This window comes from Bacillus rossius, chromosome 7 (assembly GCF_032445375.1).
Source record: "Bacillus rossius redtenbacheri isolate Brsri chromosome 7, Brsri_v3, whole genome shotgun sequence".
In the NCBI taxonomy this organism is placed as follows: domain Eukaryota; kingdom Metazoa; phylum Arthropoda; class Insecta; order Phasmatodea; family Bacillidae; genus Bacillus; species Bacillus rossius.
This window is the reverse complement of record NC_086335.1, coordinates 26,606,944-26,630,907: the sequence shown is the minus strand read 5'-3', so window position 1 is coordinate 26,630,907 and position 23,964 is coordinate 26,606,944. Positions and strand designations below refer to the sequence as shown.

Sequence of the window (23,964 nt, the reverse complement as noted above, 5' to 3'; positions counted from 1 at the left end):
GACTGTATCTACCGTAAAAAACTACTTGTCACGCACAAGTGATGAAAATGGACTTAGTGAAATGTCAGGGTGGAGTCGCGAAGACAACTACAGCCTTCCTGTTACTGCAGCTGGACAGTTTGAGATTTGTGTGCCACTAAACCATCTGCTCGGATTCGCAGAAGACTATAAGCATATTATCATAAATGCAAAGCAAGAGCTAGTGATAGTATTGGCAAATACATTTACTAATGCCATTGTAGATGTAAGTGTCCAACCACAACAAGTGTCACTAACTCTAAATAGCTTCGAATGGCTTGTTCCACAGATCACTGTTTCACCATCCCAAAGAACACGGCTTCTTCGACTGGTGGAGAAGGGAAAAAATATCGACCTAGCTTTTAGATCGTGGAGCATAGAATCATATCCTAGTTTACCACATGCTCAAACAATTTCTTGGAATGTGAAATCGAGTTTTTCCACAGAGAAGCCACGGTATATAATCGTAGCATATCAAACCGCTAGACATAACACCATTAATGCTGATAAATCGAGATTTGACCACTGCGATGTAAAGAATATCAAAGTATACCTCAACTCAGAAAGTTACCCCTACATTGATTTAGAAAACAATTTCACTAATGGATATTACTTACTTGCATATAACATGTATGCAAACTTCCAGTCGAGTTTCTATGGACGGCAATGTGCACCGCTTTTGACTCCTCAAAGTTTCAAAGACAGAGCAACTCTGTTTATGTTTGATGTATCTCGCCAAATTGAAAGGATTGCTTCAAATGTAATAGATTGCAAAATTGAAGTTACAACTTCAAGGAACATCCCTGCTTTAACTCAAGCCTTTGCGATTATACTACATGATAGACTTGTATTGTATAACCCAAGAGACAAAACTGTTAAAATACTATCCTAGAAAGGATATTGGCTTAGTCTCGTCTCGACCACCATGACGAAATGTGTAAACCTCCAAGGCTTCTCTAGTCAGTATGGGTTTATTATCAAGGAACTTAGCATTGCAGATGAAGAAGGAAATGTAATAACACGTAACTTTCAACCTCCAATTGAATGGCGATATCTCACCAGGAAGCATCAAAAAACAAATGCTTGGCTCACTAGAAATTGTCATGGTTTACATTGGGAACACGGACTCTTTCCTTATGCTTCAATACCCAACATATTGGCAAGTCATCTGACCGGACCTGTATTGGTTGTAGGAATAGAGCAGAAACGGTGGCTAACTAACTATTGTAAGCATCATGTGCTAATATTAGATGTACAAGCAGAATATGGCTGTCCATCATTGAAAGAATTAAATAAATTGTACACGTGCAATAATACATGTCCAGGTTCGATCTCAAGACACAATGCGAGCATGCTTAGGGCTTGGATGGTTGATCACCGCGTTGGAATGTTGGAGGCCGTCAGCAAGGCGGTGGGGACAACAACGGAAGCAACGGTACATGTGACTGGACTGTAGGGGGGTCCTAACGGTATAAATTGACGTCAACACCCTAGACACAGCAGTCAACTCATAGTCGAGTGGGTATAGTGCTGCTGCTACAAATTCAAGCAAATGTCGTTCGATCCGTCTGCAAAGTACGCGGAAGTAACGCCGGGATTCCGCCGTGTGAACTACATCACCGAGGATGGATACTTTCAACTAGAGGTCTGCAACTTCGGTCATCACTGGACCAGTGATTGTGACGAGGAGGCTCCGGACATCATCGAGACATCCTGCAACAAGGTAGATTGTGTCGTCCATTATCTAAGACCTGACAGTACATTCCCTACAACATTAGTAGCGCTTAAGGCTGCATCAGCGACTGAAACTATAAGCTCGGAACCAGACTATTGCTCAGTAAGGTGCGAGTTGCGGCGCAAAACCGATCCGGAGGCAGTTATTAGTTGGAAGGAACAGTGTGACGGGTTTATTCACAACACCACCTACGTTAACCATCATTGGTACACATCCTGCAGCTTTCTACTGTGTAGAGTCTACCGCTTCTTTCCCCACAGTTAAATTTGTAAGCTAAGAAGAAATTTGAAGCTTTTTGCGGTTGTTATTATGTCTTCGCGCCATGACATTGATTTCAACAGCTTGTGGTGGAATACGTGTGAATGTATTAGGACCATACCCTTAGAGGACATACCAAGTGAAGCAGAGGATGAGGAAACATTTCTACACAATTGGTTTGAAATCGAGTACTGCAGACAACGTGGGCGACGGTGGTCACGTGAAGAGCCGTTCACCAATAGAGTCATCACGTCAAGTTTTTGGAGACGTAACCTCAAATCATCCTGCTCGTGAACCAATGTTACCACCAGCCATCGTTAGTAACGATGCTGTCGAACCACTGCCAATTGCATCTCGTCAATCACCTCCTACATCAATCACAGAGAGACCGTCACCTCCATCAATTGTGGGGAGACCAGCACGGACATCGCATCTCATGCTAGGAGCGAATCTAACATCTAACTGTATGAACGAGGGTGAATTAACATCTCATAGAGTATAACATACAACTGAAAATAATTTTAACAATGGACTGTTCTAATAAATGCTCTACTCTATGGAATTGTATAACAGACATATTTATCCAAGTGATACATATATTTTTAAATACGACCCTCGACTCGTGCGATGGCAGTCGAGCTGAAACTGTGGTGGTGTAAGGACCTACAGCAGAAGTAGTTAACCAAGATGTCTAACTTTCAACCGAACAGGATATACTCCAGTGTAACACCTGGGCTAGGCACTGTTGATTATAGTGAGTCTATCGACGGGGTTTTAAAAGATTTTTCGGAGAGTTGTGACGCTGTGTTTCACGTGAAACAGGTTTTAAACCCAGGACCTCAAGATACACCTCTAGAAGTTATCAACTGTCTGGGCTATGGACATTGTTGTGTGAATATGATGAGAGACGATACAGTTCTCCCTGCAATGCCTGAAGAGGTTTTCGCACATGCATTCAACCTACCAACTATTCAGTCACCGCCAGCATCTGCATGTGGTCAGACTTCGTCAGTCCAGACATCATCTAGCTGTACCCAGATGAGTCCCACATCGCCAGCACCAACTACATCAGTAGCAGTCCAGCCTAAACGCCGGCGTCAGCTTCGCCTTCCTACATCTCGCAAGAGTCGAACCCGAGATCTCAGTCATCTAGGTCCGATCAGTGAAGACACCACTCAAGTATGTTCCACAGAAAACACTACTGATGAAAGAACTGTTGAAATTGCTCGTGTAGCAGTGCGTTCATTACTTCTGGAACTATTGAGCAAAGTATAATGTTATTTATATCAATTTTCTCTTCATTATGTATTTCAGAGTATATTTTTACTCTATGTTACTTGTATTTATGATAAAATTTATGTATTGGGTCTCTGGTTTATGTAAATAGGTTATGTTGACTTTGTCACTATGATGTGCAGTGTGTGAATATTATGTACTTTTATTACTCATTATTTAATTCTTTTAAATCAGTGATTTTTTTTCTTATCCCTTGCTGTTTGTAATAAGATTTAAATAAATATGTGTTTAACATTTAAGTTGTTTGCTTTAATTTCAAAACCGTTTAATGGTCCCTCTTATTAAAAATTGTTTTAAATTCAGAGTATATTTAAAAAGTTGTAACTATAAGTTATTAACCTCCTCAGCTAGAGTGATTGCTTTAATACATAAATTCTAACACTACCTTCGAGATGTCTTCCACCACTACGAGAAGAAGAGAGAGAGACTCTACACAACAGCAATATTTTTTAAATACTCTATCATAATTTATAAAAATATAGACGAAATACAGTATCTTACAGCGATGGTTAATTTATTTTTGTATGTGGGTGTAATATATATATATATACATGTCCTTTTGGAGTAGGTATGGTCAGTCTATTTGTAGAAGTCATAGAGATAGGATGTGTACGAGTATATTAATTAGGACTCGTCAGATACCCGGGTGGCTGTGACGGCAACGTAGAACTTGGTGAATACAGGCTACCGACTTGTCTCGTCTTGTCCCCCGACTTGTCTCGACTGTCTAGACTTGTCTCTACTCGTTCCCGACCTGTCTCGACTGACTACATAACACTTGGCGCCATCCGGCAGTAAATTTAAGAATTAAAGATGGCGACGGTGGCGCACTCCGGCGGTAACTTTAAGAATTAAAGATGGCGATGGTGGCACACTCTGGTAGCAACATTAGGAACTAAAGATGGCGACGGTGGCGTCATCTGCTATCGATTATATGAACTAAAATATGGCGACGGTGGCACACTCTGGTAGAAACACTAGGAACTAAAGATGGCGACGGTGGCGTCATCTGGTATCGATTATATGAACCAAAATATGGCGACGGGGGCGCCATCTACCAGCCAACTTGAGAACCAAGATGGCGGCGCCTCTGGCAACTAATTTTTAATTTGGCGCGCGATACTAGTGGCATCTACCAGCCAACTTGAGAACCAAGATGGCGGCACCTCTGGCAACTAATTTTGAATTTGGCGCGCGATACTAGCAACATCTACCAGCCAACTTGAGAACCAAGATGGCGGCACCTCTGACAACTAATTTTTGAATTTGGCGCGCGATACTAGCGACATCTACCAGCCAACTTGAGAACCAAGATGGCGGCGCCTCTGGCAACTAATTTTTGAATTTAGCTCCATTTGGTAGTCTGTGCTGGAAATAAAGATGGCGGCTGTATAATAATTATAATTTCAAATGTGGCGCCTTAGGTATGCATTAAGGAAGGCAAAAACACCCTCCCCCCCATTTATCATAAACTTGCCGTCAATACATAGCATATATAGATTATTTATTCCACTATATCCCAACTGGTCTCGTGGTCTAGTGGTCAAGGCGTCCGCCTCGTAACCACGACATCCTGGACGTTTTCACATCCCATGGATCGAATCCCAGCCTCGGCACTGAAAATATTTTAGTTAAAGAAAAAAATAAAATAATACCTGCTGCTATCTGGTGGCGACCAACAGAACTATATGACGTCACAAGATGGCTGCCTCCAGCAGACGAAAACAAGATGGCGGCCACCAGCAGACGAAACAAGATGGCGGCTGATTACATCGAATTTCGAAAAGTTGATGTTCGAAAAAAAAAATTCGAATCCAAGATGGCGGCCGTGACGAAAAGTGCAACGGTGACGTCACGATTCGAAGTTGGTGGAAATTTCTAGAAATACAAAATGGCGGATGGATTAGCATGGATTAGCATGGATTAACATATGGATTAGCATAGATTGGCATATGGATTAGCATAGATTGGTATACGAATTAGCATAGATTGGCATACAGATTAGCATAGATTGGTATACAGATTAGCATAGATTGGCATACGGATTAGCATAGATTGGCATGGATTAGCATAGATTGGCATACGGATTAGCATAGATTGGCATGGATTAGCATAGATTAGCATACGGATTAGCATGGATTAGCATACGGATTAGATGGATCCTGGATCCTGCGCCTGTCCCAGAACCGGCTATTTCCATCTACTTGCAAGTTTTTTGTCTAATGATCGATCAGATTATTTCGCCAAAAATACATTTCCCTAGTGTTAACTCTTCAAAATGATATTGCTGCAGATATATATATATATATATATGTGTGTTTAAACCCTGGCTTTGTACTTTATTTTAGACCAGGAATTTGAATATAATACTGCCCATCTTGTCAACGTTAATCATACAGAAAATGCTATTAAGTTTTCCTTGGGCTTTGTGAACTTTAGTTCACGCCATCCACCATAGATGGCAGCTCCGTGGTTGTTACACCTTTCTGTTCCTTCACTTCCGTCGCATTCACGAAATTACTGCCACCAAATGCCGTACACCAAGAACCAAGATGTTATACATAAAAAAACTATTATTTCGCGATGGTTTTGTTTTGCACTCCAAGTTCGAGACAGCAATAACGACCGACTCGCACACCTTGTTTAACGCGAGCCAGGGTCGTAGCTTTCAAAGCTTTTTGCTCTCTATCCCTCCATTCTTCGTCTGCCCCGAGACCGCTTTCCCAGTAAACAGTTCTTGTGGCCCTTGAAGACGTTTAGCAGCAGGAGGAAGAGGGGATAAAAGTCTTTGGTTTTGGTTTGGGGAGCGGGCGGGGAGGTACGCGGCTGAAGAGGAAACACGAAAGGCACGGACCCGAGGCAGTTTAATTCACAGCTCCATCATCACTTTAGTCACGGCTGGCCTGAACTAATTCCATGCCTAATGAGTATTAAATTGCCCTACGGCCGGGTGACAGGGTATGGGTTCACCCTTTATTCAACCCATCCCCCTTCCTCAACAATCCAATCCCTCCCACACCCCCATCACTAACTCTCCCTCATTCTCTCTCGTGCTCTTTTAACGCAACGGGTACTTACAAAGGTGGAGCCAAAATTAACCAGATTTGTTTCATTTACAGTTAAAAATATATAGTCGCCTTCAAAATAGGGCTCTTCAAACGTAATTCACTGTCCCTACGATTTTCAGATTGGTCCGTTTTCATGAGAAGTAGGTTTAACATATTCTACGTCCTAAAAACGCCTTCCTTCCAGATATTTTCTTTCTATTTTTCTATTTTATAGTACGTACCAGGCCTTATAAGTAGGGTGAGCAAGAAGCCATTTCATTTTATGTTTGGCCAATAGCCACCTGTCACTCAAAACTGAGTGTACAAGGGCTATGTTTTTTGTAATAAAGCCAATCTCTTATAACCATAATGACAACAGTATTTGTTTTTGTCTCTGCCTCACGCAAGAAACATAAATTGACGTAAACATGATTTTCTGTAATATCTGCTGTTGAAAAATCACTGTCCACGTCAAACAGCGTTTACGAACAAACTTATATGAACCGCTTGGACATAGGCGTGCGCTTTGAAGGTGCCATTATTATTAGAGTAAAATGAGAATTTAAATACGATTTTTGTAGTTATTTAGACTACATTGAAAAAAATATAATTTCCCAATGTTACAATTAGAAAAATATCTACAATTAGATTTTTTTAACTTGTTTCATAATTTTTTTCGGACAATGCACGTAAAATTTGTTTACTTTTTAAGCAAGAGGCGTGGAATGGTTTAAATTTGTTGCCCCTCATCTCTACCTCTTAAAGTACTGAAGGCTTCCGCTTTTCTATGTGCCGAGAAGTTTCCTAAAGGATAGGGAAACTCATCAGAAATGATATGCAATGAAAGCATCCAGGGAAGAAAAAGGAGCGAGGTGGTAGCGCAGAGGTAAGACACAACACTTGCCTTTCAGAAGTACAGGGGTTCAAATTCCGGTCCGACAATCGTTGTTTCGGTTTTCTGTGGTTTCACGTAATCAGTTCCTGGCAAATATGGACTGGGATGTTACCTTTCAGTAGGTCATGGCAACTTCCTGTCCCACTGTCACTAGCTGAATCACTCGTGCTAAGCATTCCACAGGCCAACACACACCTTCGCTGCTCATTATGGATGTCCTTCGTGTCGTAATTCAAATTAAAAAATAAATAATTAAATCTAATTAAAAATCAATTAATAAAAATTTAATAGAACTAAGACTAATGAAAGAAAATAAATCTCTTTTAGCACAGCCTACAGACGTAGGTAGATTTCGATGTACCAATTTTATCAGAAAACGTTTGGGAAACTTCTATAAACATATGGAATTATTTAAGAACTTAATGAACATGACATCCATGTGTTTTTCAATATTCCAAAATGATTTATGAAAAAAATTATTATAATAATGGAGCAAAAATATTTCGAATGTTTTTAACTCTATGCATCCATCATTGAATATCTTTCAATGAATTTCATGTTATGCCTACTTAAGTAGTTTTGAATTTTTTTGACGTGACAACGTCTAATAAATCGATGAACGCCGGCTGCACGCACGAAAAGGTGTCCCGTTACGCACATTGTCCCGTTTCGCTGTGTCCCGTTACGCTCATTTTATATTGCTCTTTGCTAACCTGAACCACCTAGCATTGCGACCGAGTCCGTAGCGTAATTCTGTTTTCATGCATTGCAATGTAACATTATCATTGCTCTTTGCTAACCCGTTCCTCCTAGCATTGCTGCAGAGTCCGTGGCGCAAATATATTATTTTTGACTGCATCTTGGTTTTGGGTAAGCCATTTTCCTTCACATCATCCTTGAAACACTATCATTCGTTTCCTACTTTTCCTATCATCGGCCTATCCTTAACAGAATAACACAGATTGGAAGAAGTTAAATAGCAAACATGTATAAAAGTTATAGTCAAAATAATCTCTTCGTTAAAGTAATAAACATATTTGAATTAATGAGTGCAAATAAAAGTAAATTTATCAATTAAATTGTAGATTTAATTTCACTCCCTCTTTGTATCCATACATAACAGTGATAATTCAATAAAAATGATTCAATTTTATTCATAAAAGTATGCAATCATTTAATCATTGTTTTGTTATGACGTTGTCAAGATAAACTATAGTCCTTAATCCGACTTTACAAACAACCAATTTTTTACCTTCAAACACTACTTTTCATCCCTTGCACTAATGCATAGTCGAATAAAATTTTGCTTTGGACCCTGGTTTCTAAGTTCATATTGATGGTTTCAAATACGTTCGAAAGAATTTGTCTGTAAGAAAGCATTAATTTTTTTTATATCAACCCCTGTTATATCGGTCATAGTTCGTTTCAGCTAAATATTTGGATTATGTTTAAAAATTTTCATTATAAATTTTAACAGATTTGATAATATAACAACTAAACAACTAATGACTTATTTTTGTTATTCAAACCTTGTTATTTCTATTCCTTGCATTTATGGCTGGTTCTATAAAATATTATTTCATACGTAAGTTATAGATAATATTTTAAGGTTTTACAATAAATAAGAACGGATTTAATAGTGTACATGGTACGGAATCTATAATTTCTTTAAATTATATGCCTGTTTTATTTCAACCCCTTGGAAAACTTTTGATTTGACAATGATTTTGGAGTCTCTGGACCATGAAACAAAAACTATAAAAAAATTTACCGAAAGTTCACACCATGGTAACGGCTACAATAAGAAGTCAATCTTCGTAATCTAACAAAAACCAAACACGACATTCCGGATTCAACACAGCATAAACAATGCAATGGCCGTTGCCAGGAGCTAAAGAAAGCGCCAACAACAATGAAATAGACGTTTCCATGAAAAAGGAGTGAAACTTCATGGAGGTATTAATCTATGGAGTCGGTATGTATTCTGAAATTGAAGTCAACTGGTTAGCAATTTGATAATGAAAACAAATCACAGCTATATAAAGGCTAATATGCTATAAATTAATTTAAAACTTGAAACTTGCTAGGACGTCTCGTAAACATGTCATAATGAAGTGAGCAATTGTTAAAAAAATATGATAACGCAAGGAATCATCATTAAAATTCATTATAACAAAAAACATTTTGCTATCCCTATTGGAAATTTGGGGTGGGAGGTCGTTCTCATTTTGACTACAATGGTTAACGTGGGAAAGATTGTACACACCAACACCCTGAATTTACCTCCATGTGCAAACAAATAAATAATATTAACAATAAAAAGTAGAACTAATTTCGAAAAATTCTTTCCAAACGGGTGAAAACAGAACTCCCCACTCCCCCTCCCCCTCCCGGGCCGTAATTATCCATAAAAGATTTGTGCAATGGGAGCGCATGACTTGATGTAAGTTTTTGGACATACGCCATTGCTAAGAACTTTTTCTGTTGAAGAAAAACTGATAAATAAAATAAATAAAAATACACAAGAAAGACAAAAAACACACAAAATTAATCAAACAATTGCTGTTGTCAACAAGAATATAAACACCACAAAATATTCCGAAACAGAAATATGGTCAACAAACAAAGAAAAAACAAAGAAAAAAGTACTAAGTGAAGAAAAAAAACACACAAATGATGACAACACAAAAATATTGAAACCAAAGTAATTCAGCACAACAGTTGAAACGAGACAAAAACACGACAAAACGAAAAGACAAAAAAATACAATAGTTTTACCAAAACAGAAACAAGCGACGTTTCGGGAACTGCTATCTGCTCCCGTCCTCAGGCAGAGACGCACATGGTACGGAAACACAGGTGCGACTGAGAAGGGGCTGCCGCCGTTTCCTCATATGCTCGGCCGGGAGCGATACCGGGAACTCTTACGTTCCATTAACTCGCTATGTGGGTGCCAATATAAATAGTGCGACCCCGTCACTTTGTTCGAATCATTGGAAACGACGGCGGGGCGCGAAGTGTGCGATTTTAAGATTAAAGGTGACTCACGGTCCAGAAAGAAGTAAAATAGCTGTCGCATGTTGCTTGGCTCTATTTTTAATAGTGTAGGTGTCAGAGAAGGGGCTGGAAAATGAGGGTATTTATCAGAGAAAGGGCCTTTCTCTGATAAATACCCTCATTTTCCAGCCCCTTCTCAGTCGCACCTGTGTTTCCGTACCATGTGCGTCTCTACCTGAGGACGGGAGCAGATAGCAGTTCCCGAAACGTCGCTTGTTTCTGTTTTGGTAAAACTATTGTATTTTTTTGTCTTTTCGTTTTGTCGTGTTTTTGTCTCGTTTCAACTGTTGTGTTGAATTACTTTGGTTTCAATATTTTTGTGTTGTCATCATTTGTGTGTTTTTTTTGTTCACTTAGTACTTTTTTCTTTGTTTTTTCTTTGTTTTTTGACCATATTTCTGTTTCGGAATATTTTGTGGTGTTTATATTCTTGTTGACAACAGCAATTGTTTGATTAATTTTGTGTGTTTTTTGTCTTTCTTGTGTATTTTTATTTATTTTATTTATCAGTTTTTCTTCAACAGAAAAAGTTCTTAGCAATAGCGTATGTCCAAAAACTTACATCAAGTCGTAATTATCCACTTAACAAATTTTACTACTCCAGGTCTTAAAGTCACCGCGCTAGGCACACTATAGACCAAAATCTTAATAATATGTATTATTATTATTATATTAGTGTCGACGTGAATCGACGTCTCTTATGACCTCGTATCGACGAGTTTCTTAAGCCAAAATAAAAATAACATCCTAGCGGGAGGAATCAGAACTAACGACTTATCACCTAGCTTTCGTTAGGTTATTAGTCAACACTTGCATTTGGACATAATAAATATTTTAATAAGAGCAAAAGCACTTAAATGTTTTGTGATATTGTTAGCAACTGAACGAGAGAAGTAGGGGGGGGGGGGGGAATCTCATATGTGTACATAATTCGTACAGTTTGTTATTTACGAGTCATTCATACGCGATTCGACTCTAGAGGGCAGCTGGGTTATTGTGGAAAACCTGTTTATAATCTTGTTCCTTAATATTTTTGGAAATTTGTTGGATCACTTAAGTTATGTACAAATATAGTGTATTTAAGAAGTAATGATGTATTGAGGAAATATTAACTGTTAGTTGAGCTTGGGTATACTATGTCCGCATTCTCAATAATTATATGTGTTCTTAGTGATAAGCGCCTGCAATATACATACTATCCTGAAAAATATTATATATTTTCATCATCCTTAACGCGTCGTAAGGGGTTACTTGATGGGCTCTCAAAAAATGTCTAAGAGCTAATTATAAAATTTATAAAAAAACAGCGTAAAATACCATGACTGAAATAACAATGCGGCACTAGCCAATCAACAAATTACTCTTTTCAAGTGATATGTGCACTATATAGTTATTTCCACCGTAATTACGTGAAATAACGCCCATATTGTAGGTTTAGGTTCCTATCCAATTTAACTCAGCTCACGAGGAAACACATAAAACAATGCAGAACTTCCATAAATTGCCATTTACATGCTGCGGAGCGTAAAAATATTTTTATCTCAAGTGTAAGAGTCAGAAGAAAGTAAAACTGATTCCAAAAATTTCTTGGGGGAGATATTTTCGCGAGAAATCACCATATCTTAGGTATATGTGGTTTTACTTCAGCGTAAAATTGCACCTGCGAAATGGAAAAATATTACTAAGGTTGAATATGGCTAGGTGTTACTAATGGGTACTCTCTCCAGGCAACCAAAGGCTCAATGGCTGTCCATGAACTCACGCATGCTCGTGTTATCACTTGAGAAAATACTGTGAAATTATATCATCTAAGCTAAACCTTATCAAAGGCGATTATCTGCCAGAATCAAAAAGGTTCCGTCAAAATATCGTTGGTTGTCGAGAGTTAAAAACAACCTACTCCGAGGACGTTAAGAACACAGACGGAGAAAAAGTTTTAACGGCGACTCCTCCAACAAACGAATATGCAAATTTCGGCGGGACTCGGGCCTTTGGCGTTTGCGATGCAAGCCAAGTGAAAGGGTGAAATGTAACTGACGCGATGGTTAATCATTTCTTCCCCCCCCCCCCCCCTCCCCAAGGACGGCCTGCGAGGGAATGAAATCTGGGCGGGAAGCGGACAGGACAGCGGTTAAGGGGCACCAGGAGACCGACTCCACGTGGTCGTGGTGATGAGAAGACCAGCGCAAATCGCCCTCGGCCACAACTCCCTGAGCTGTCTCGCCTCTCGGCTGGGCCCGAGGTGGTTCATGCTGAGATCTCCGGCTCTTTCTTCCTCCTTCGCAGCCCGAGCAGGAATCGCGAGGCCTGTCGGCGGTCAGTCTTGCTGTACTTCCCGCAGGTGTTCTCTGCACTTGTTGCTGAACTCCTAGACAACACACGTCAACCATAAACATAATAGCTTATTTCTGTAATTTACATGGATATATTTTTTACTGTCAAAGTATTCCATAACATAAGTTTACAGGCTGTAAATTGCCGACAAAATTTTCCGTTCGCGCTATGAACATACCGAATAAAGTAAATTTTGGTGACTGACACTGTAAAAATATATATCAGAAATAAGTTTTATTTTGCGGCTGGGATAGACATTTCCATTGGAGCAATAATACCTAAACTTCAATGCTAGCTATATGATGATATGTAATTTAGAAATGTTAAGTGTGTTTCACGCCACAGCTAGCCTAAGTTATTGTTATTGTAAATACATTTGCTTTTCTTAAAGGTTTATCTATATCAATATTTTTTTTTATCAAGTGAATGTTTTCCTTGATGTTTAACTACAAATTTGTATGTAGGTTCTTTACACGAAAAAAGTTTTTTTACTATTTGTATGTTTATTTATAACAGACGGTAGAAATATTACAAATTATGTCTTTAAAATCAGATGATGAACAATTTTAAACTTAAAACCACAAGAAATGAAATTGAAATTCAACAACAAATGTAAATTTTATATGAAAGAATTCAATTTATGACTAAGAAAGAAAGAGTTTTTAGAGACGTGTTACCAAGAAAAAATACATAATACTTATAATTTATTACAATATAATTTATTACAATATTAAATTGACAAAAAATATTTAAAGAAAGCCAACACTGTGACCCTAAAAATAAAAGATAACATATTAATTCCAAATGAAATGCAAAGGTTATTTAATAAGGAAAATTAAATATTTATGTTGTACGGGAAATTCCTAATATTTATGTGTGCCTTCAAGCGCACACATTGATTCAATAGCTAGTTTATAAAATAAACAATATTTATGCTATACAATGCATCAACTAATAATCGTACTCGTAGTCCTATTCAAATTCTTTAGACGAAGAGATTTTGGTTTTGTTAATCATTTTAACGTTTAATAATAATTAATACAGAAAGTTTATTATTCGTAAAACTCATTTATTAATCGACTAACAAGCTAATACTACGTAAAGGTAATGATTAATGAAGCTTATTAATTTTGTTTTAAACTACAAAGTAATTTTCGCAAGGAATTTAAAATGAGTTTCGTAAACTGGTTACTTTTTTTTGCTATTTATTAGCTAGTGTTTACATTGGTGAATAAATTACGTGTAAGGCATTGATAACGGAAAAATTTTAAGGGTGCACTCAAACAACGTTTTCAAAGAATTGGATCACCATTTAACTAAGGTCCGATGTAGTGCATGAACAAAGTCTATTCTTAGAGTGTAGCAAGGGGGTAAAATTCTGCTTTCTCAAATACTTAATTTCTGAACAGTTACTTATAAATAATATGTAAATATGAAAAAGAAATGAAGTTATCTGTTAGCTTACCGCATGCCTTTTGGAATGCACTGTTCACTAGAATGTTTTATGGTGTTCAAAATGATTTGCTTGTTTGTTATAAGCGTGAGAATCAGACGCAATTCATTTAAAAGGTATTGTTGGTGCTACTGTTGGGTGGTCCGTAAGGAACACCCACGAAGCTGTCGTATGGATATTTTCTAAGAGGTTATTCATCTGACTTGTTATTACCTGCCTAATGACATCGCCTGTCGCTCAAGGCTAATTAAGCCTGAATTGGTTGAAGAATTGAACCGAGACGTGTTCGAATGCCCGAAGATAAGTTTCGGTGGCTGGTTAGTAAGCAGCTCAAACAAACACGTGTTTGCCATAGAAAATACAGTTCTCGTGTCATATCTAAAAACAAGCGTGTGTGCTGCATCACAGTCGTTCAAAAATAACGTGTATCTGGTTTTTTCACACAAGCTCACAGAATATTCGATACTCGCACTCAGAAATGTTTTCAAGGAAGAAAAATTACAATGTGCGTACTTAGCTGATGCTAAGCGAATATCAACTCTTATATTACCAATTAATAAAAAAAATGATATAATTTCTTAGTGTAAACTTAATTGCTCCATCCATACGGCTTTTTTAAAGGTGTCATTTTACTGTACTTAGCTACCAAATGTCAAGGAGAGAGCGTATAACTGGAAAAAATATTTATTTTAAAACCACGTAAGAATTATGAATAATTTTTTATCACGATCAGAAGTGGAATAAAACTAGTATCTAAATAAAGATAAAATTTTAATTGTTTTCTATTTCTTTTTTTAATATAAATCTAATAAAAACATTACAACAATTCCAGTGCAATAACTTTACTGTTTCTCAGGAGGAATTATACTATTTAGAGGAGTCACTAAAATGAGAGTGCCAGAAAATGCAGCGCCTTTTGCATGACAAGGTACTCACTCATTAAATAATCGCAGAAAGACGTTTCTTTCATGAGGTGAACAAGTTTTTATTGTTCAAATCTGTCATCTGGCATGAATTTTAGAAAAAATCCAGAAAATTTGCGAATGCATAAAGTAACACACACTTCTACAAACAAATGTAAGTGACTTTATAGTTTAAAGTTTCAAAATGACTTGAAAATCAAATTATGATGCAATGCTGAGCCAGTTGTTTCATTTACTCATCTACTGTACTGACACAATCTTTAAAGCGCCTCAAAAAATTCATTGAAGACAAGAAACTAATATTTTTAAGCCGTGAGTTCATTTACACAACGCAACAAATATAATGCCTAATAACCACTTCTTTCTTGTGACAAAAAAAATTGTTTTCATCATCACGAATAAAAATAATACCAGCTAACAGTAATGATAAAGAGGTTTACTTCAAAAACCTGTAGCCGAGGAAAACGTTGTGGCCACATATCTTTCGTACATGCTTTAAGTAGGGTAAAAAGCAAAAATAAATAAATAAATAAAAGTGCGGAGTTATAGAATACACCAGCCCTAATAATAAACATATTTAGGCTTTAAAATTAATAAAGATGTGCATTTTACCACTACCCAACCTAGTCTACTATATATTAAGTAACTACCAGAAAAAAATATTGCGATGAAGTTAAGTTAAGGCAATGCACAACACGCACTTTATACTTACTGGCTTTGCCTTTATCCACCACAATTATATTTTTACTAGGAGGTTGTTCGGCACTTAGGGCACCCTTTGAAAAGTGATGAATATAAAAAAACCTTTCATTTAATAAAACCGAAGCTATTATCAAAAATACAATTTATTTTAATGTTGCACAAATGAAAATATTTTCTTATATGTATGAATTGATAAAAAATATTTGAAAAATATATACATACATAACGTGCATCTGTACTATCTGCCAATAATTTAAGTAGCAAAAAATTAATTTACCACAAAAAATATAATATAAAAATTCAAAAGTGAATAACTACAAAATAGCAAATTTGCAAAAATACTTATATTATATACATAAAAAACCAAAGGGTTTTTATAAGAACATAAATGGAAAAATATCAGCTTTATTAAAAAATTAAAACAAAGATCTTCGAAAATGCATAAGATAAAATTGAAAATAGTATTACTTGTATTTCCAAAAGAAGAAAAAACTTCACCGTTTTTCGTTAAAAGTTAAAAATTTCTGAGATATAAGACTCTTTAGTAATTATAACCATAGTTAGTTTAAGACACCTACGGAGCTGTTGAGAAATGATAAATATAACAAACACTTTAATCTTTGCTATTAAACAATAATTTAATCAGCAAGAAATTAAGTGACCACAAAAACGAATATAATATAAACATTCAAAAGGGCGAAACTACAAAAAAAAATACCAAAAAACCTTCGGGCACTAAAATATTTATTTACATTTAAACATACAAGAAAAAACAAACCTTTTTTTAATAAAATTATAAACTTCTAAGATATAAGCATATTTAAAAATTAAAAATAAAAATAAATTTGTTTTTAACAAAACGAAATTCAGGAATAGAGCGGATATTTGCTGCAATAAATTTATTCCCACGATAAATGCATGATAATGCATAGTTAAAATATATTGAGAGTATTACTAAGAATAATCTTACGCGTGCACACATGCACACACTAGGAAAAAGTAAAAAAATTCATCTCTAACCTGCAGTACATGAGTAGGTAGGAACTACGTGAAGCCCAAAAACATTTTGTGGATTACCTTTGTAATCATTTAAAATTCAACTGCGTATAACTTTGTGCTGCTTCTGCTATTGACTCAAAGTAAATATGGAGGGTTCTGGGCCTATTAGAAACCTTAAACTAAAGAAAAAACAATCCACCAGTTATCCAATTCAGGCGTCTCACAAGTCAGCAGCCAATGAACAAGTGACATTTTTGCCCGAACATGCAGAGAACGGACGAGTCCGTATACAGAGGTCGTCGAACCCGCGAAAATTTCCAGGTCACTTAGCTACACGTGAACAGTTTGAGTTCCCCTTGTTTATGTTTATTTTGAAAGGTAAATAATAGATACTGTTTGTGTAAACTATGGTGACACAAGAGTAAACCACAAGAAACCTTTTCTGACATTGTCTCGTTTCCCACGCGCAAACTGGTTTCAAATCCGTATAAACAAGATCTACAGGTATATGGCCGGAGCATGAACTTCACCGAACTGGTGCTAAACTGACAAAAATTTCTTTCCGAAAAAAAAAGAAGTATAATTTGTTATAATATTTTTTTTTTTTTTCCTTTAGCGACCATCCGCGTGACGTGGTCCGCTGGAGCCGAAGCGAGTGCCCGGGACCACAAAGGCCGCTCATTAGGCGAGCCCGCAGTGGAAGGCGGTCCGTCACGAGCGGCGCAGGCAGACGTGAGGGTGTCTCAATGGGGTGTTCAGCATCACAGTCGGCAACAAGCTCGCGAGCCAGCGCCGCGCCCTGGCGGCCCCGCGCGGACACCAGCACTCTGGCCGTGAAGTCGCCCGGTCCCGACTCTGAGCCAGCTTGTCGTCGTACCGACCCCACATCTCGTCTTTTGGGCCAGCGTTAGGATGCTAGGGGCGAAACCACAATTTCGGACATTGTTATTCAGTATTTCGAAATAATTTCACTGACGAGACAGGGCCACAGATACAACACAACAAAAGAGTTAAACTTTAAATTTAAAAGTTGGTTGACTGATGACTAGATACGACTTCGTTTATCTATGTATTTGCTTCTCTTCCTGTAAAAATTTCTTTTTAAAAGAATTTTTTTTCAAATGTTACTTAAAACGTTTATTGGAAACTACTTTTTAAATATTTAAACATATTAAATTATTATTTATATTCAAATTCGATTTGAAAAAAATTATATATAAATTCGTTTTGTAGGAAAATATAAAATTAAAATTACAAAGTAGGTTGAATAATTTCATCAAATAGGATTTTTAATGTAAGTAATAATAAAGTTATAATGTTCAATATTGGTTTTTGAAAAAGATTTTGTATCACTCAAAAATTATATATTTTAAAGGCATATATCGTATTATAATGTGAGGAAACAGTAGTGGATTTTATTTAATTTTTAATAAATATTTTGATTTATGATTGTAATTACATTATTATTTTTCATGTGTCAGCCGGTTTAAGGAAATATAGGACTCTTACATGCACTGTTAAAGTATATGCACTATATGTATATATTAAGTATAACAATTCTTTGGATACTCTGCTTTATCGAGATGAATGGGCCACAACATGATGGAAGAATTTCTGGGTTATACTGCTTGGTTGGGCTTTTGTCAGTACAATAAACTGAGAAAATGAGAAAAGGAACAGTGGGATATTATGTTTGGTAGAGATGAGTAGTAGGGGAAAGGAGTATAAGAGTGCGCAGTCGGGTAAGAGTACGCAGATCATTTTTATTATGTTGGTATCACTGCAAGCTAATGCCAGTGCGGTGTTTAGGTGTGTATGCGTGAACGCTGTTTCCTACTAAGTTGTTTCGAGTTACGTGTATTTTGCCTGGAAGTTATAGAGGAATAAGTGATTTACTGTAAAAGGTATGTAATTTTTTTAATAAACAATTTAGTGTTTTTGAACTCTTTAAGATTTGTTATTTCGTTTAAAGTTTATTTCATAATAAAGTACGTCATGTCGAGAACAACATGGCGTGGTTAGCAGTTCTCTATGTGTACTGTGCTGCTATCTGTTGACGATGTAACGAAACACTACGTATGTGGCTAAGAGTGCGCACTGGGTTTGTGAATGCGTACTCTTAGCCTCCCACATTTGTTCCACTGTTATCAAAAGAAACTTTTCTCTATGGAAATGTATCATATTACTTTAAGTGTAGTGATAACAGCAATACTAAATAATACATAAATACTTGTTTCTATTAACATTATTTATTATTTTGATGTGAATTTACCTTCATTGTTGCAGATATGATATCTTTATGAATGGCTCCATACAAGCGAAAAAGTGAGAGGGTTCTGACCACACAGGACATCTTAGATGAAGCAAAACGGAAAATAGAGGCTGGTGACAGTAAAAGGAAAGTGGCCAGAGATTTGGGAATTAAGGAAAGCACATTAAGGAAAAGACTCAAAGCAGTAAGTAAATTTTGTTTGCATGGCTGCATGAAAAAATGAAACAGTTTTTTGAAGGCCATTAAATATTATGTGTAGACATCGTGGTGTAGACCTACATACATTCCAGTAGGCTACCATAGATATGCCTACAATTGTTTAATGATAAATTATTTGTAGTGTTAAGTAAACATGTTTTCTGTAAATGTATTAGGGCCTATTTCTTAGTTGCACAAAGCATTTAAATACTTTGCCATTAAAAACATTTAGTAGGGCCTATTTCAAACGAAACATTTGACAGGGTAAAAAACCTAACCACATATTTTGCGCTTTCTTCAAAACAGTTCCTTTTCTTTTAGCCTAGGGATTCCGTTTTATTTTAGTTTTTATTTTGTGGTCTAGGCTACAAAGTTATGGCTCTGTTTGTTGCAGGGGACGGTTCCGGTATCACTTGGGCGCTTTAAAAATGCTTTGTCAGATGAAATGGAAAAAGAACTTGCACAGCATTGTAAAGATTTGGACAACAGGTTCTACGGCCTTACAAGAAAGCACATAATGAAAGTAGCTTTTGATTTTGCAGAGAAGAATGGAGTTTCTGAAAGATTCAACCAAGAAAAAAAGTTGGCAGGAAAAGATTGGTTAAAAGGGTTTTGCAAACGCCACAAACTTTCTGTTCGTGCGCCAGAATTATGCAGTGTTGCAAGAGCGGTGGGTTTCAATAAAGTTCAAGTTTCAAGATTTTTTGAAAACTTGAAGCAGTGTCGTCTCGAAAAAAAGTTTCCACCGCACAGGATCTTCAATATGGACGAAACAGGGGTCACTACGGTTCCCAACAAAACACCCAAGATAATTAGCCCCAAAGGAAAAAAAACTGTCTGCAAGGTGTCTAGCGCAGAAAGGGGGCAAACTGTAACTGCTGTATGCTCCATTGGCGCTACAGGTTTTTATGTGCCACCTGCACTAATTTTTCCCAGAAAAAGAATGAATAACATGCTCTACAAAGATGCTCCGACAGGAACTTTGCCTCTGATCAGTGACACAGGATACATGACCACAGATCTTTTTATTGAATGGCTCAAACACTTTGCAATGTATGTCAAACCATCACTAGACGATCCAGTTCTCTTAATAGCAGATAACCACTCAACTCACTGTTCTCTCGGTGCAGTTTTATTTTGCAGGGAAAACCACATAACATTTTTAACCCTACCCCCACATGGTAGTCATCTTACCCAGCCTCTGGATAGGGTTGTTTTTGCACCACTGAAGACAGCATATGCAACTGAAGCAGAAAAGTGGCTAGTACAAAATCCAGGAAAGGTGATAACTCTTTACCAAGTTGCAGGCATTTTTGGTGCTGCGTACAGTGCCACTGCGAGTGTAAAACTTGCTGAAAGAGCATTCAAAGCTACTGGAATAGAGCCATATGATCCTGATGTCATAAGCGAAGATATGTTTGCTCCATCATTGGTGACTGCTCAAATTTCTAATGAAGAGGGCTTAGGGCTAGCCCTACATCAACCTGAAACCATGTCTACTGAAGTTGAGAAGAACTGTGATTCCAATAATTTGAATAACGATCAAGAAAATGGCAATTTGCTTTCTTCAGAACCCACAACATCTGGCACAATACGCATTCAAATTCAGTCAGTTCTGCCACTTCCACAACATAAGCGGCAAGAAAGCAAAAACAAAAGACCAGCTCAAAAATCAAATATCATAACTTCATCCCCTTACAAAAATATATTAGAAGAGAAAGAGAAGGCAAAGCAAGAAATAGAGAAGGCAAAAGCTGATCGAGCTCTACTGAAAACAAGACATGAGGCCGAGACAAAGAATGCGAATACAAAGAAAGTAAAGTCAAAAAATAAACTTAGAGCCAATTTTGAAACTGTTCAAAGTCAAGGTCCCTCTACAAGTCATGGTGAACCATCCACTGAAGTAACTACCTGCCCTGCTTGTAAAGAATCCTATGACGAAGACTGGATCCAGTGTGGAATATGCAACGACTGGTGGCATGAAGGATGTTCCAGTTATGAAGGCTATGGACCTTTTGTGTGCGACTACTGTTGATGCGGACTCTTACCCTCACTGATGCGGACTCTTACCCGCATAGTAGGCCAAGAGTACGCATTTGGCATTATTTTGTAAAACATTTTTATTAGTCTCATGTTTAAATCATAATTGCTAGAAAAAAATTCTGATGTTTCCTGATTGAGTAAAGCATGTTCTGTAAAATTTGTGTTTAGATATCATTTCAATTACTGCCCTAAAAAATTACCAACTTTCTAAGTGCGCACTCTTATACTCCTTTCCCCTATACGATGGGATACGATTGACGGAATATAATGGAATACGTTTGGCAGGATACGATGACAAAATGAGTGGTATGTGGAATTTTGCTAAGTTTTGTGCCTGTAATCACTGGTGGCTTGGAGGTTGTTAATAGGTTTAATAGTAAGCATAAAGCATGTTTAGTATGGTCACTATATGACTCTTTGTTCGACAATGATAAGTAAATAATCCAAAACTTGTCTGTAGCGACTTTTCAATTGTTTGCATGAAATCTTCTGTGCTTTCTATATTCTCGCTATTTCTTACGATTTTTTTTCCGACCATAGTGGTATGTTTGAGTAGATTGTCCCACGGAATTGAATACCAGAAAGAATCCCATATTTACTACACACTTGCTTACACCGCGCTGACGAACTGCATCGTAGCTGTTCCGAAACTACCCGAAGCGCATCATTTGCATCGACATTGAGAAAATTATAGGGAATGAATAAAAAATTAAGATTTACTAACCTGGGTTGGGTTGGGTTCGGTTCGGTTCGGTTGGGTTAGTTTATTACCATCTTGCTGAAGAGAATTATAGTTAGGTTTTTCAAAAAAGGGAAAACATTTTTACAGTTTTTTTTGCATAAATTAATACTTTTCGTGTATGTATCTATCTGGGTTTTATTTGAAAGAATTAATTTAAATTTTGTGTCCGAGTTTCATATTACAGGTTTATTCGCAACGTAAGAACACGTGAATTTGCTTGTTACCGAGATTAGATGCTTACACATCGCTTGCGAGCACTGAAAGGCTGGCTCGCATTTCTTTTTTTTTCCACGGGAATGTTCAACAGAGCGACGCCCATCTGCTGCATTCTGACATCTATGCGGCGGGGTTTCTCGTAACAGATACGTGTGTTGGAAATTAGTGTAGCCCATTGTGGTCACGAGACAAGAGGATCCCGCCGCCATGAAAGTGGCCCTGTGAGAGTGAGAGTAGGTTAGAGAGAGAGGGGGTAGCATCAATTTACATTGTACACTCAATACCGGTTACTTAGCGCCATGCGAGCCACGATGTTCCCCCCCTCCCCCATTGCATTCCTCCCTCGCATGATACTATTTGACAGCGCGTCAGAATGTCTGGGTAATGACGCCGGCAAAGCTGGACGCGACCAAAGAGATCATTGGCGGGTCGGACCGAAAAAGACCCTTGGGTAGGGGGAGAGGGGTGGTTCGGGCGAAACAGACAGCATGAAATATTGCAGCTAATGAATTCCCTCGTCGGGAAGGCGAAATGAAAGGTCGAAGGACGATCCCAGTGGAGATGATGAGGGGGAGGAGGTTGAGAGAGACAATTTCTGCCTTCCTGCCAGCCTCAGAGATGTCTAAATTTGACCTCGTGCCAAAGTAAAATGAACCAAAAATTACGCGTACACTATCCAAAACGATTACCGTCACATCCATTAGGAAAAAAAATATATTCCAAAATTAGGCGGAAATAAATAAATATTGTAAACACGAAACTCTCAAACTACAAAGTGCCTGTCCATACAGAGATTTATTTAAATTTCAAAGTTAATTTCTTAAGTGATTAAATCCTCATCACGTGTTTTAATGGACGAACATCGTCCACAAAGTTAGTTTCCCTAGTGCCTTAAAATAAAGAAAAATTATAGTTTATATAAATAGTTATTGCAACAGCTTCAGCAAGTATTCAGCTATTTTTCAACATATTCGCCACCGGAATTGCGACATTTGTTGAACAGTGAGAACAACTTTTGAATACCTGGTTCGTATAAGTCTACCACCTTGTAATAGAACAACTGTGTGAGGATAACTCCGCCTGTGTCGTTCTCGAAACGCTGATGCAAAAGGCCCTGTCCCACTGTCAAATATTTGTCTCCAACTAAATTTGACAATAGAGTTGGAGGGTAGTATTGGACTGGAAAATTTTCCCCATTAAATAAATTTGTATGTATAACCTCAAATATATGTTGAATCAAGTCACACATTAAATTTTTTTTGTCTGAGCTATCTCAAACTAGTCAATTTTTATTCTCATTTTGAAATTAAATAACATATAGAAATGCTGGATAGAATTTTTAAAATTTTTTTATATTTTGTAAGTTTTTAATATTTTAAACAACCATAAAATTAACTCGCAATAATATTCTGTACACAATAAACTAAATATTTAGTGATTGTTTTCAATTTATATGAACATAATTTTTACACAAAATTATTCCGTAGAATTCATATTAACATTATTTTAGTTATTTAACTATTACAACCTTTTTAATCACCCATTCCTCATCATTTAAAAGAATCATTGTGGAGGAAAGTTCTAGAATTCAAAATAGAGGAATATTCTAGGCATCAAGATCGCAGAATGTTCTAGAAACCAAGATGGCGCAAAACCAAAATGGCGTATCCAAGATAGTGTCTGGGGTCAAGGTCAAGGTTATCCTAAATGGCTACCGTGATGTGACAGTCCAAGATGGCTGTCGGCCCCTCAGGCACCTTAACCTGGAACCTCTTT

General features: G+C 37.1%; 1 protein-coding gene across 1 annotated transcript; it reads left to right on the top strand.

Annotated features, from left to right (window-relative positions):
• The first annotated feature begins 18,437 nt into the window (after window positions 1–18,437).
• Window positions 18,438–21,293, top strand: LOC134534428 (uncharacterized). Its single transcript, XM_063372895.1, has 2 exons — window positions 18,438–19,173; window positions 19,582–21,293. The coding sequence occupies exons 1-2, from the start codon at window positions 19,021–19,023 to the stop codon at window positions 21,220–21,222; spliced, it is 1,794 nt and encodes a 597-aa protein (XP_063228965.1). The 5' UTR covers window positions 18,438–19,020; the 3' UTR covers window positions 21,223–21,293.
• The last annotated feature ends 2,671 nt before the right edge of the window (window positions 21,294–23,964 follow it).

What these genes read in the sequence shown, in the direction of transcription:
- LOC134534428 (XM_063372895.1), top strand. Translation starts at nt 19,021, where the DNA reads ATGGCTCCATACAAGCGAAAAAGTGAGAGGGTTCTGACCACACAGGAC. An exon ending in TAAGGAAAAGACTCAAAGCA is followed by an intron (nt 19,174 to 19,581) that starts GTAAGTAAATTT and finishes TGTTTGTTGCAG; the next exon opens with GGGACGGTTCCGGTATCACT.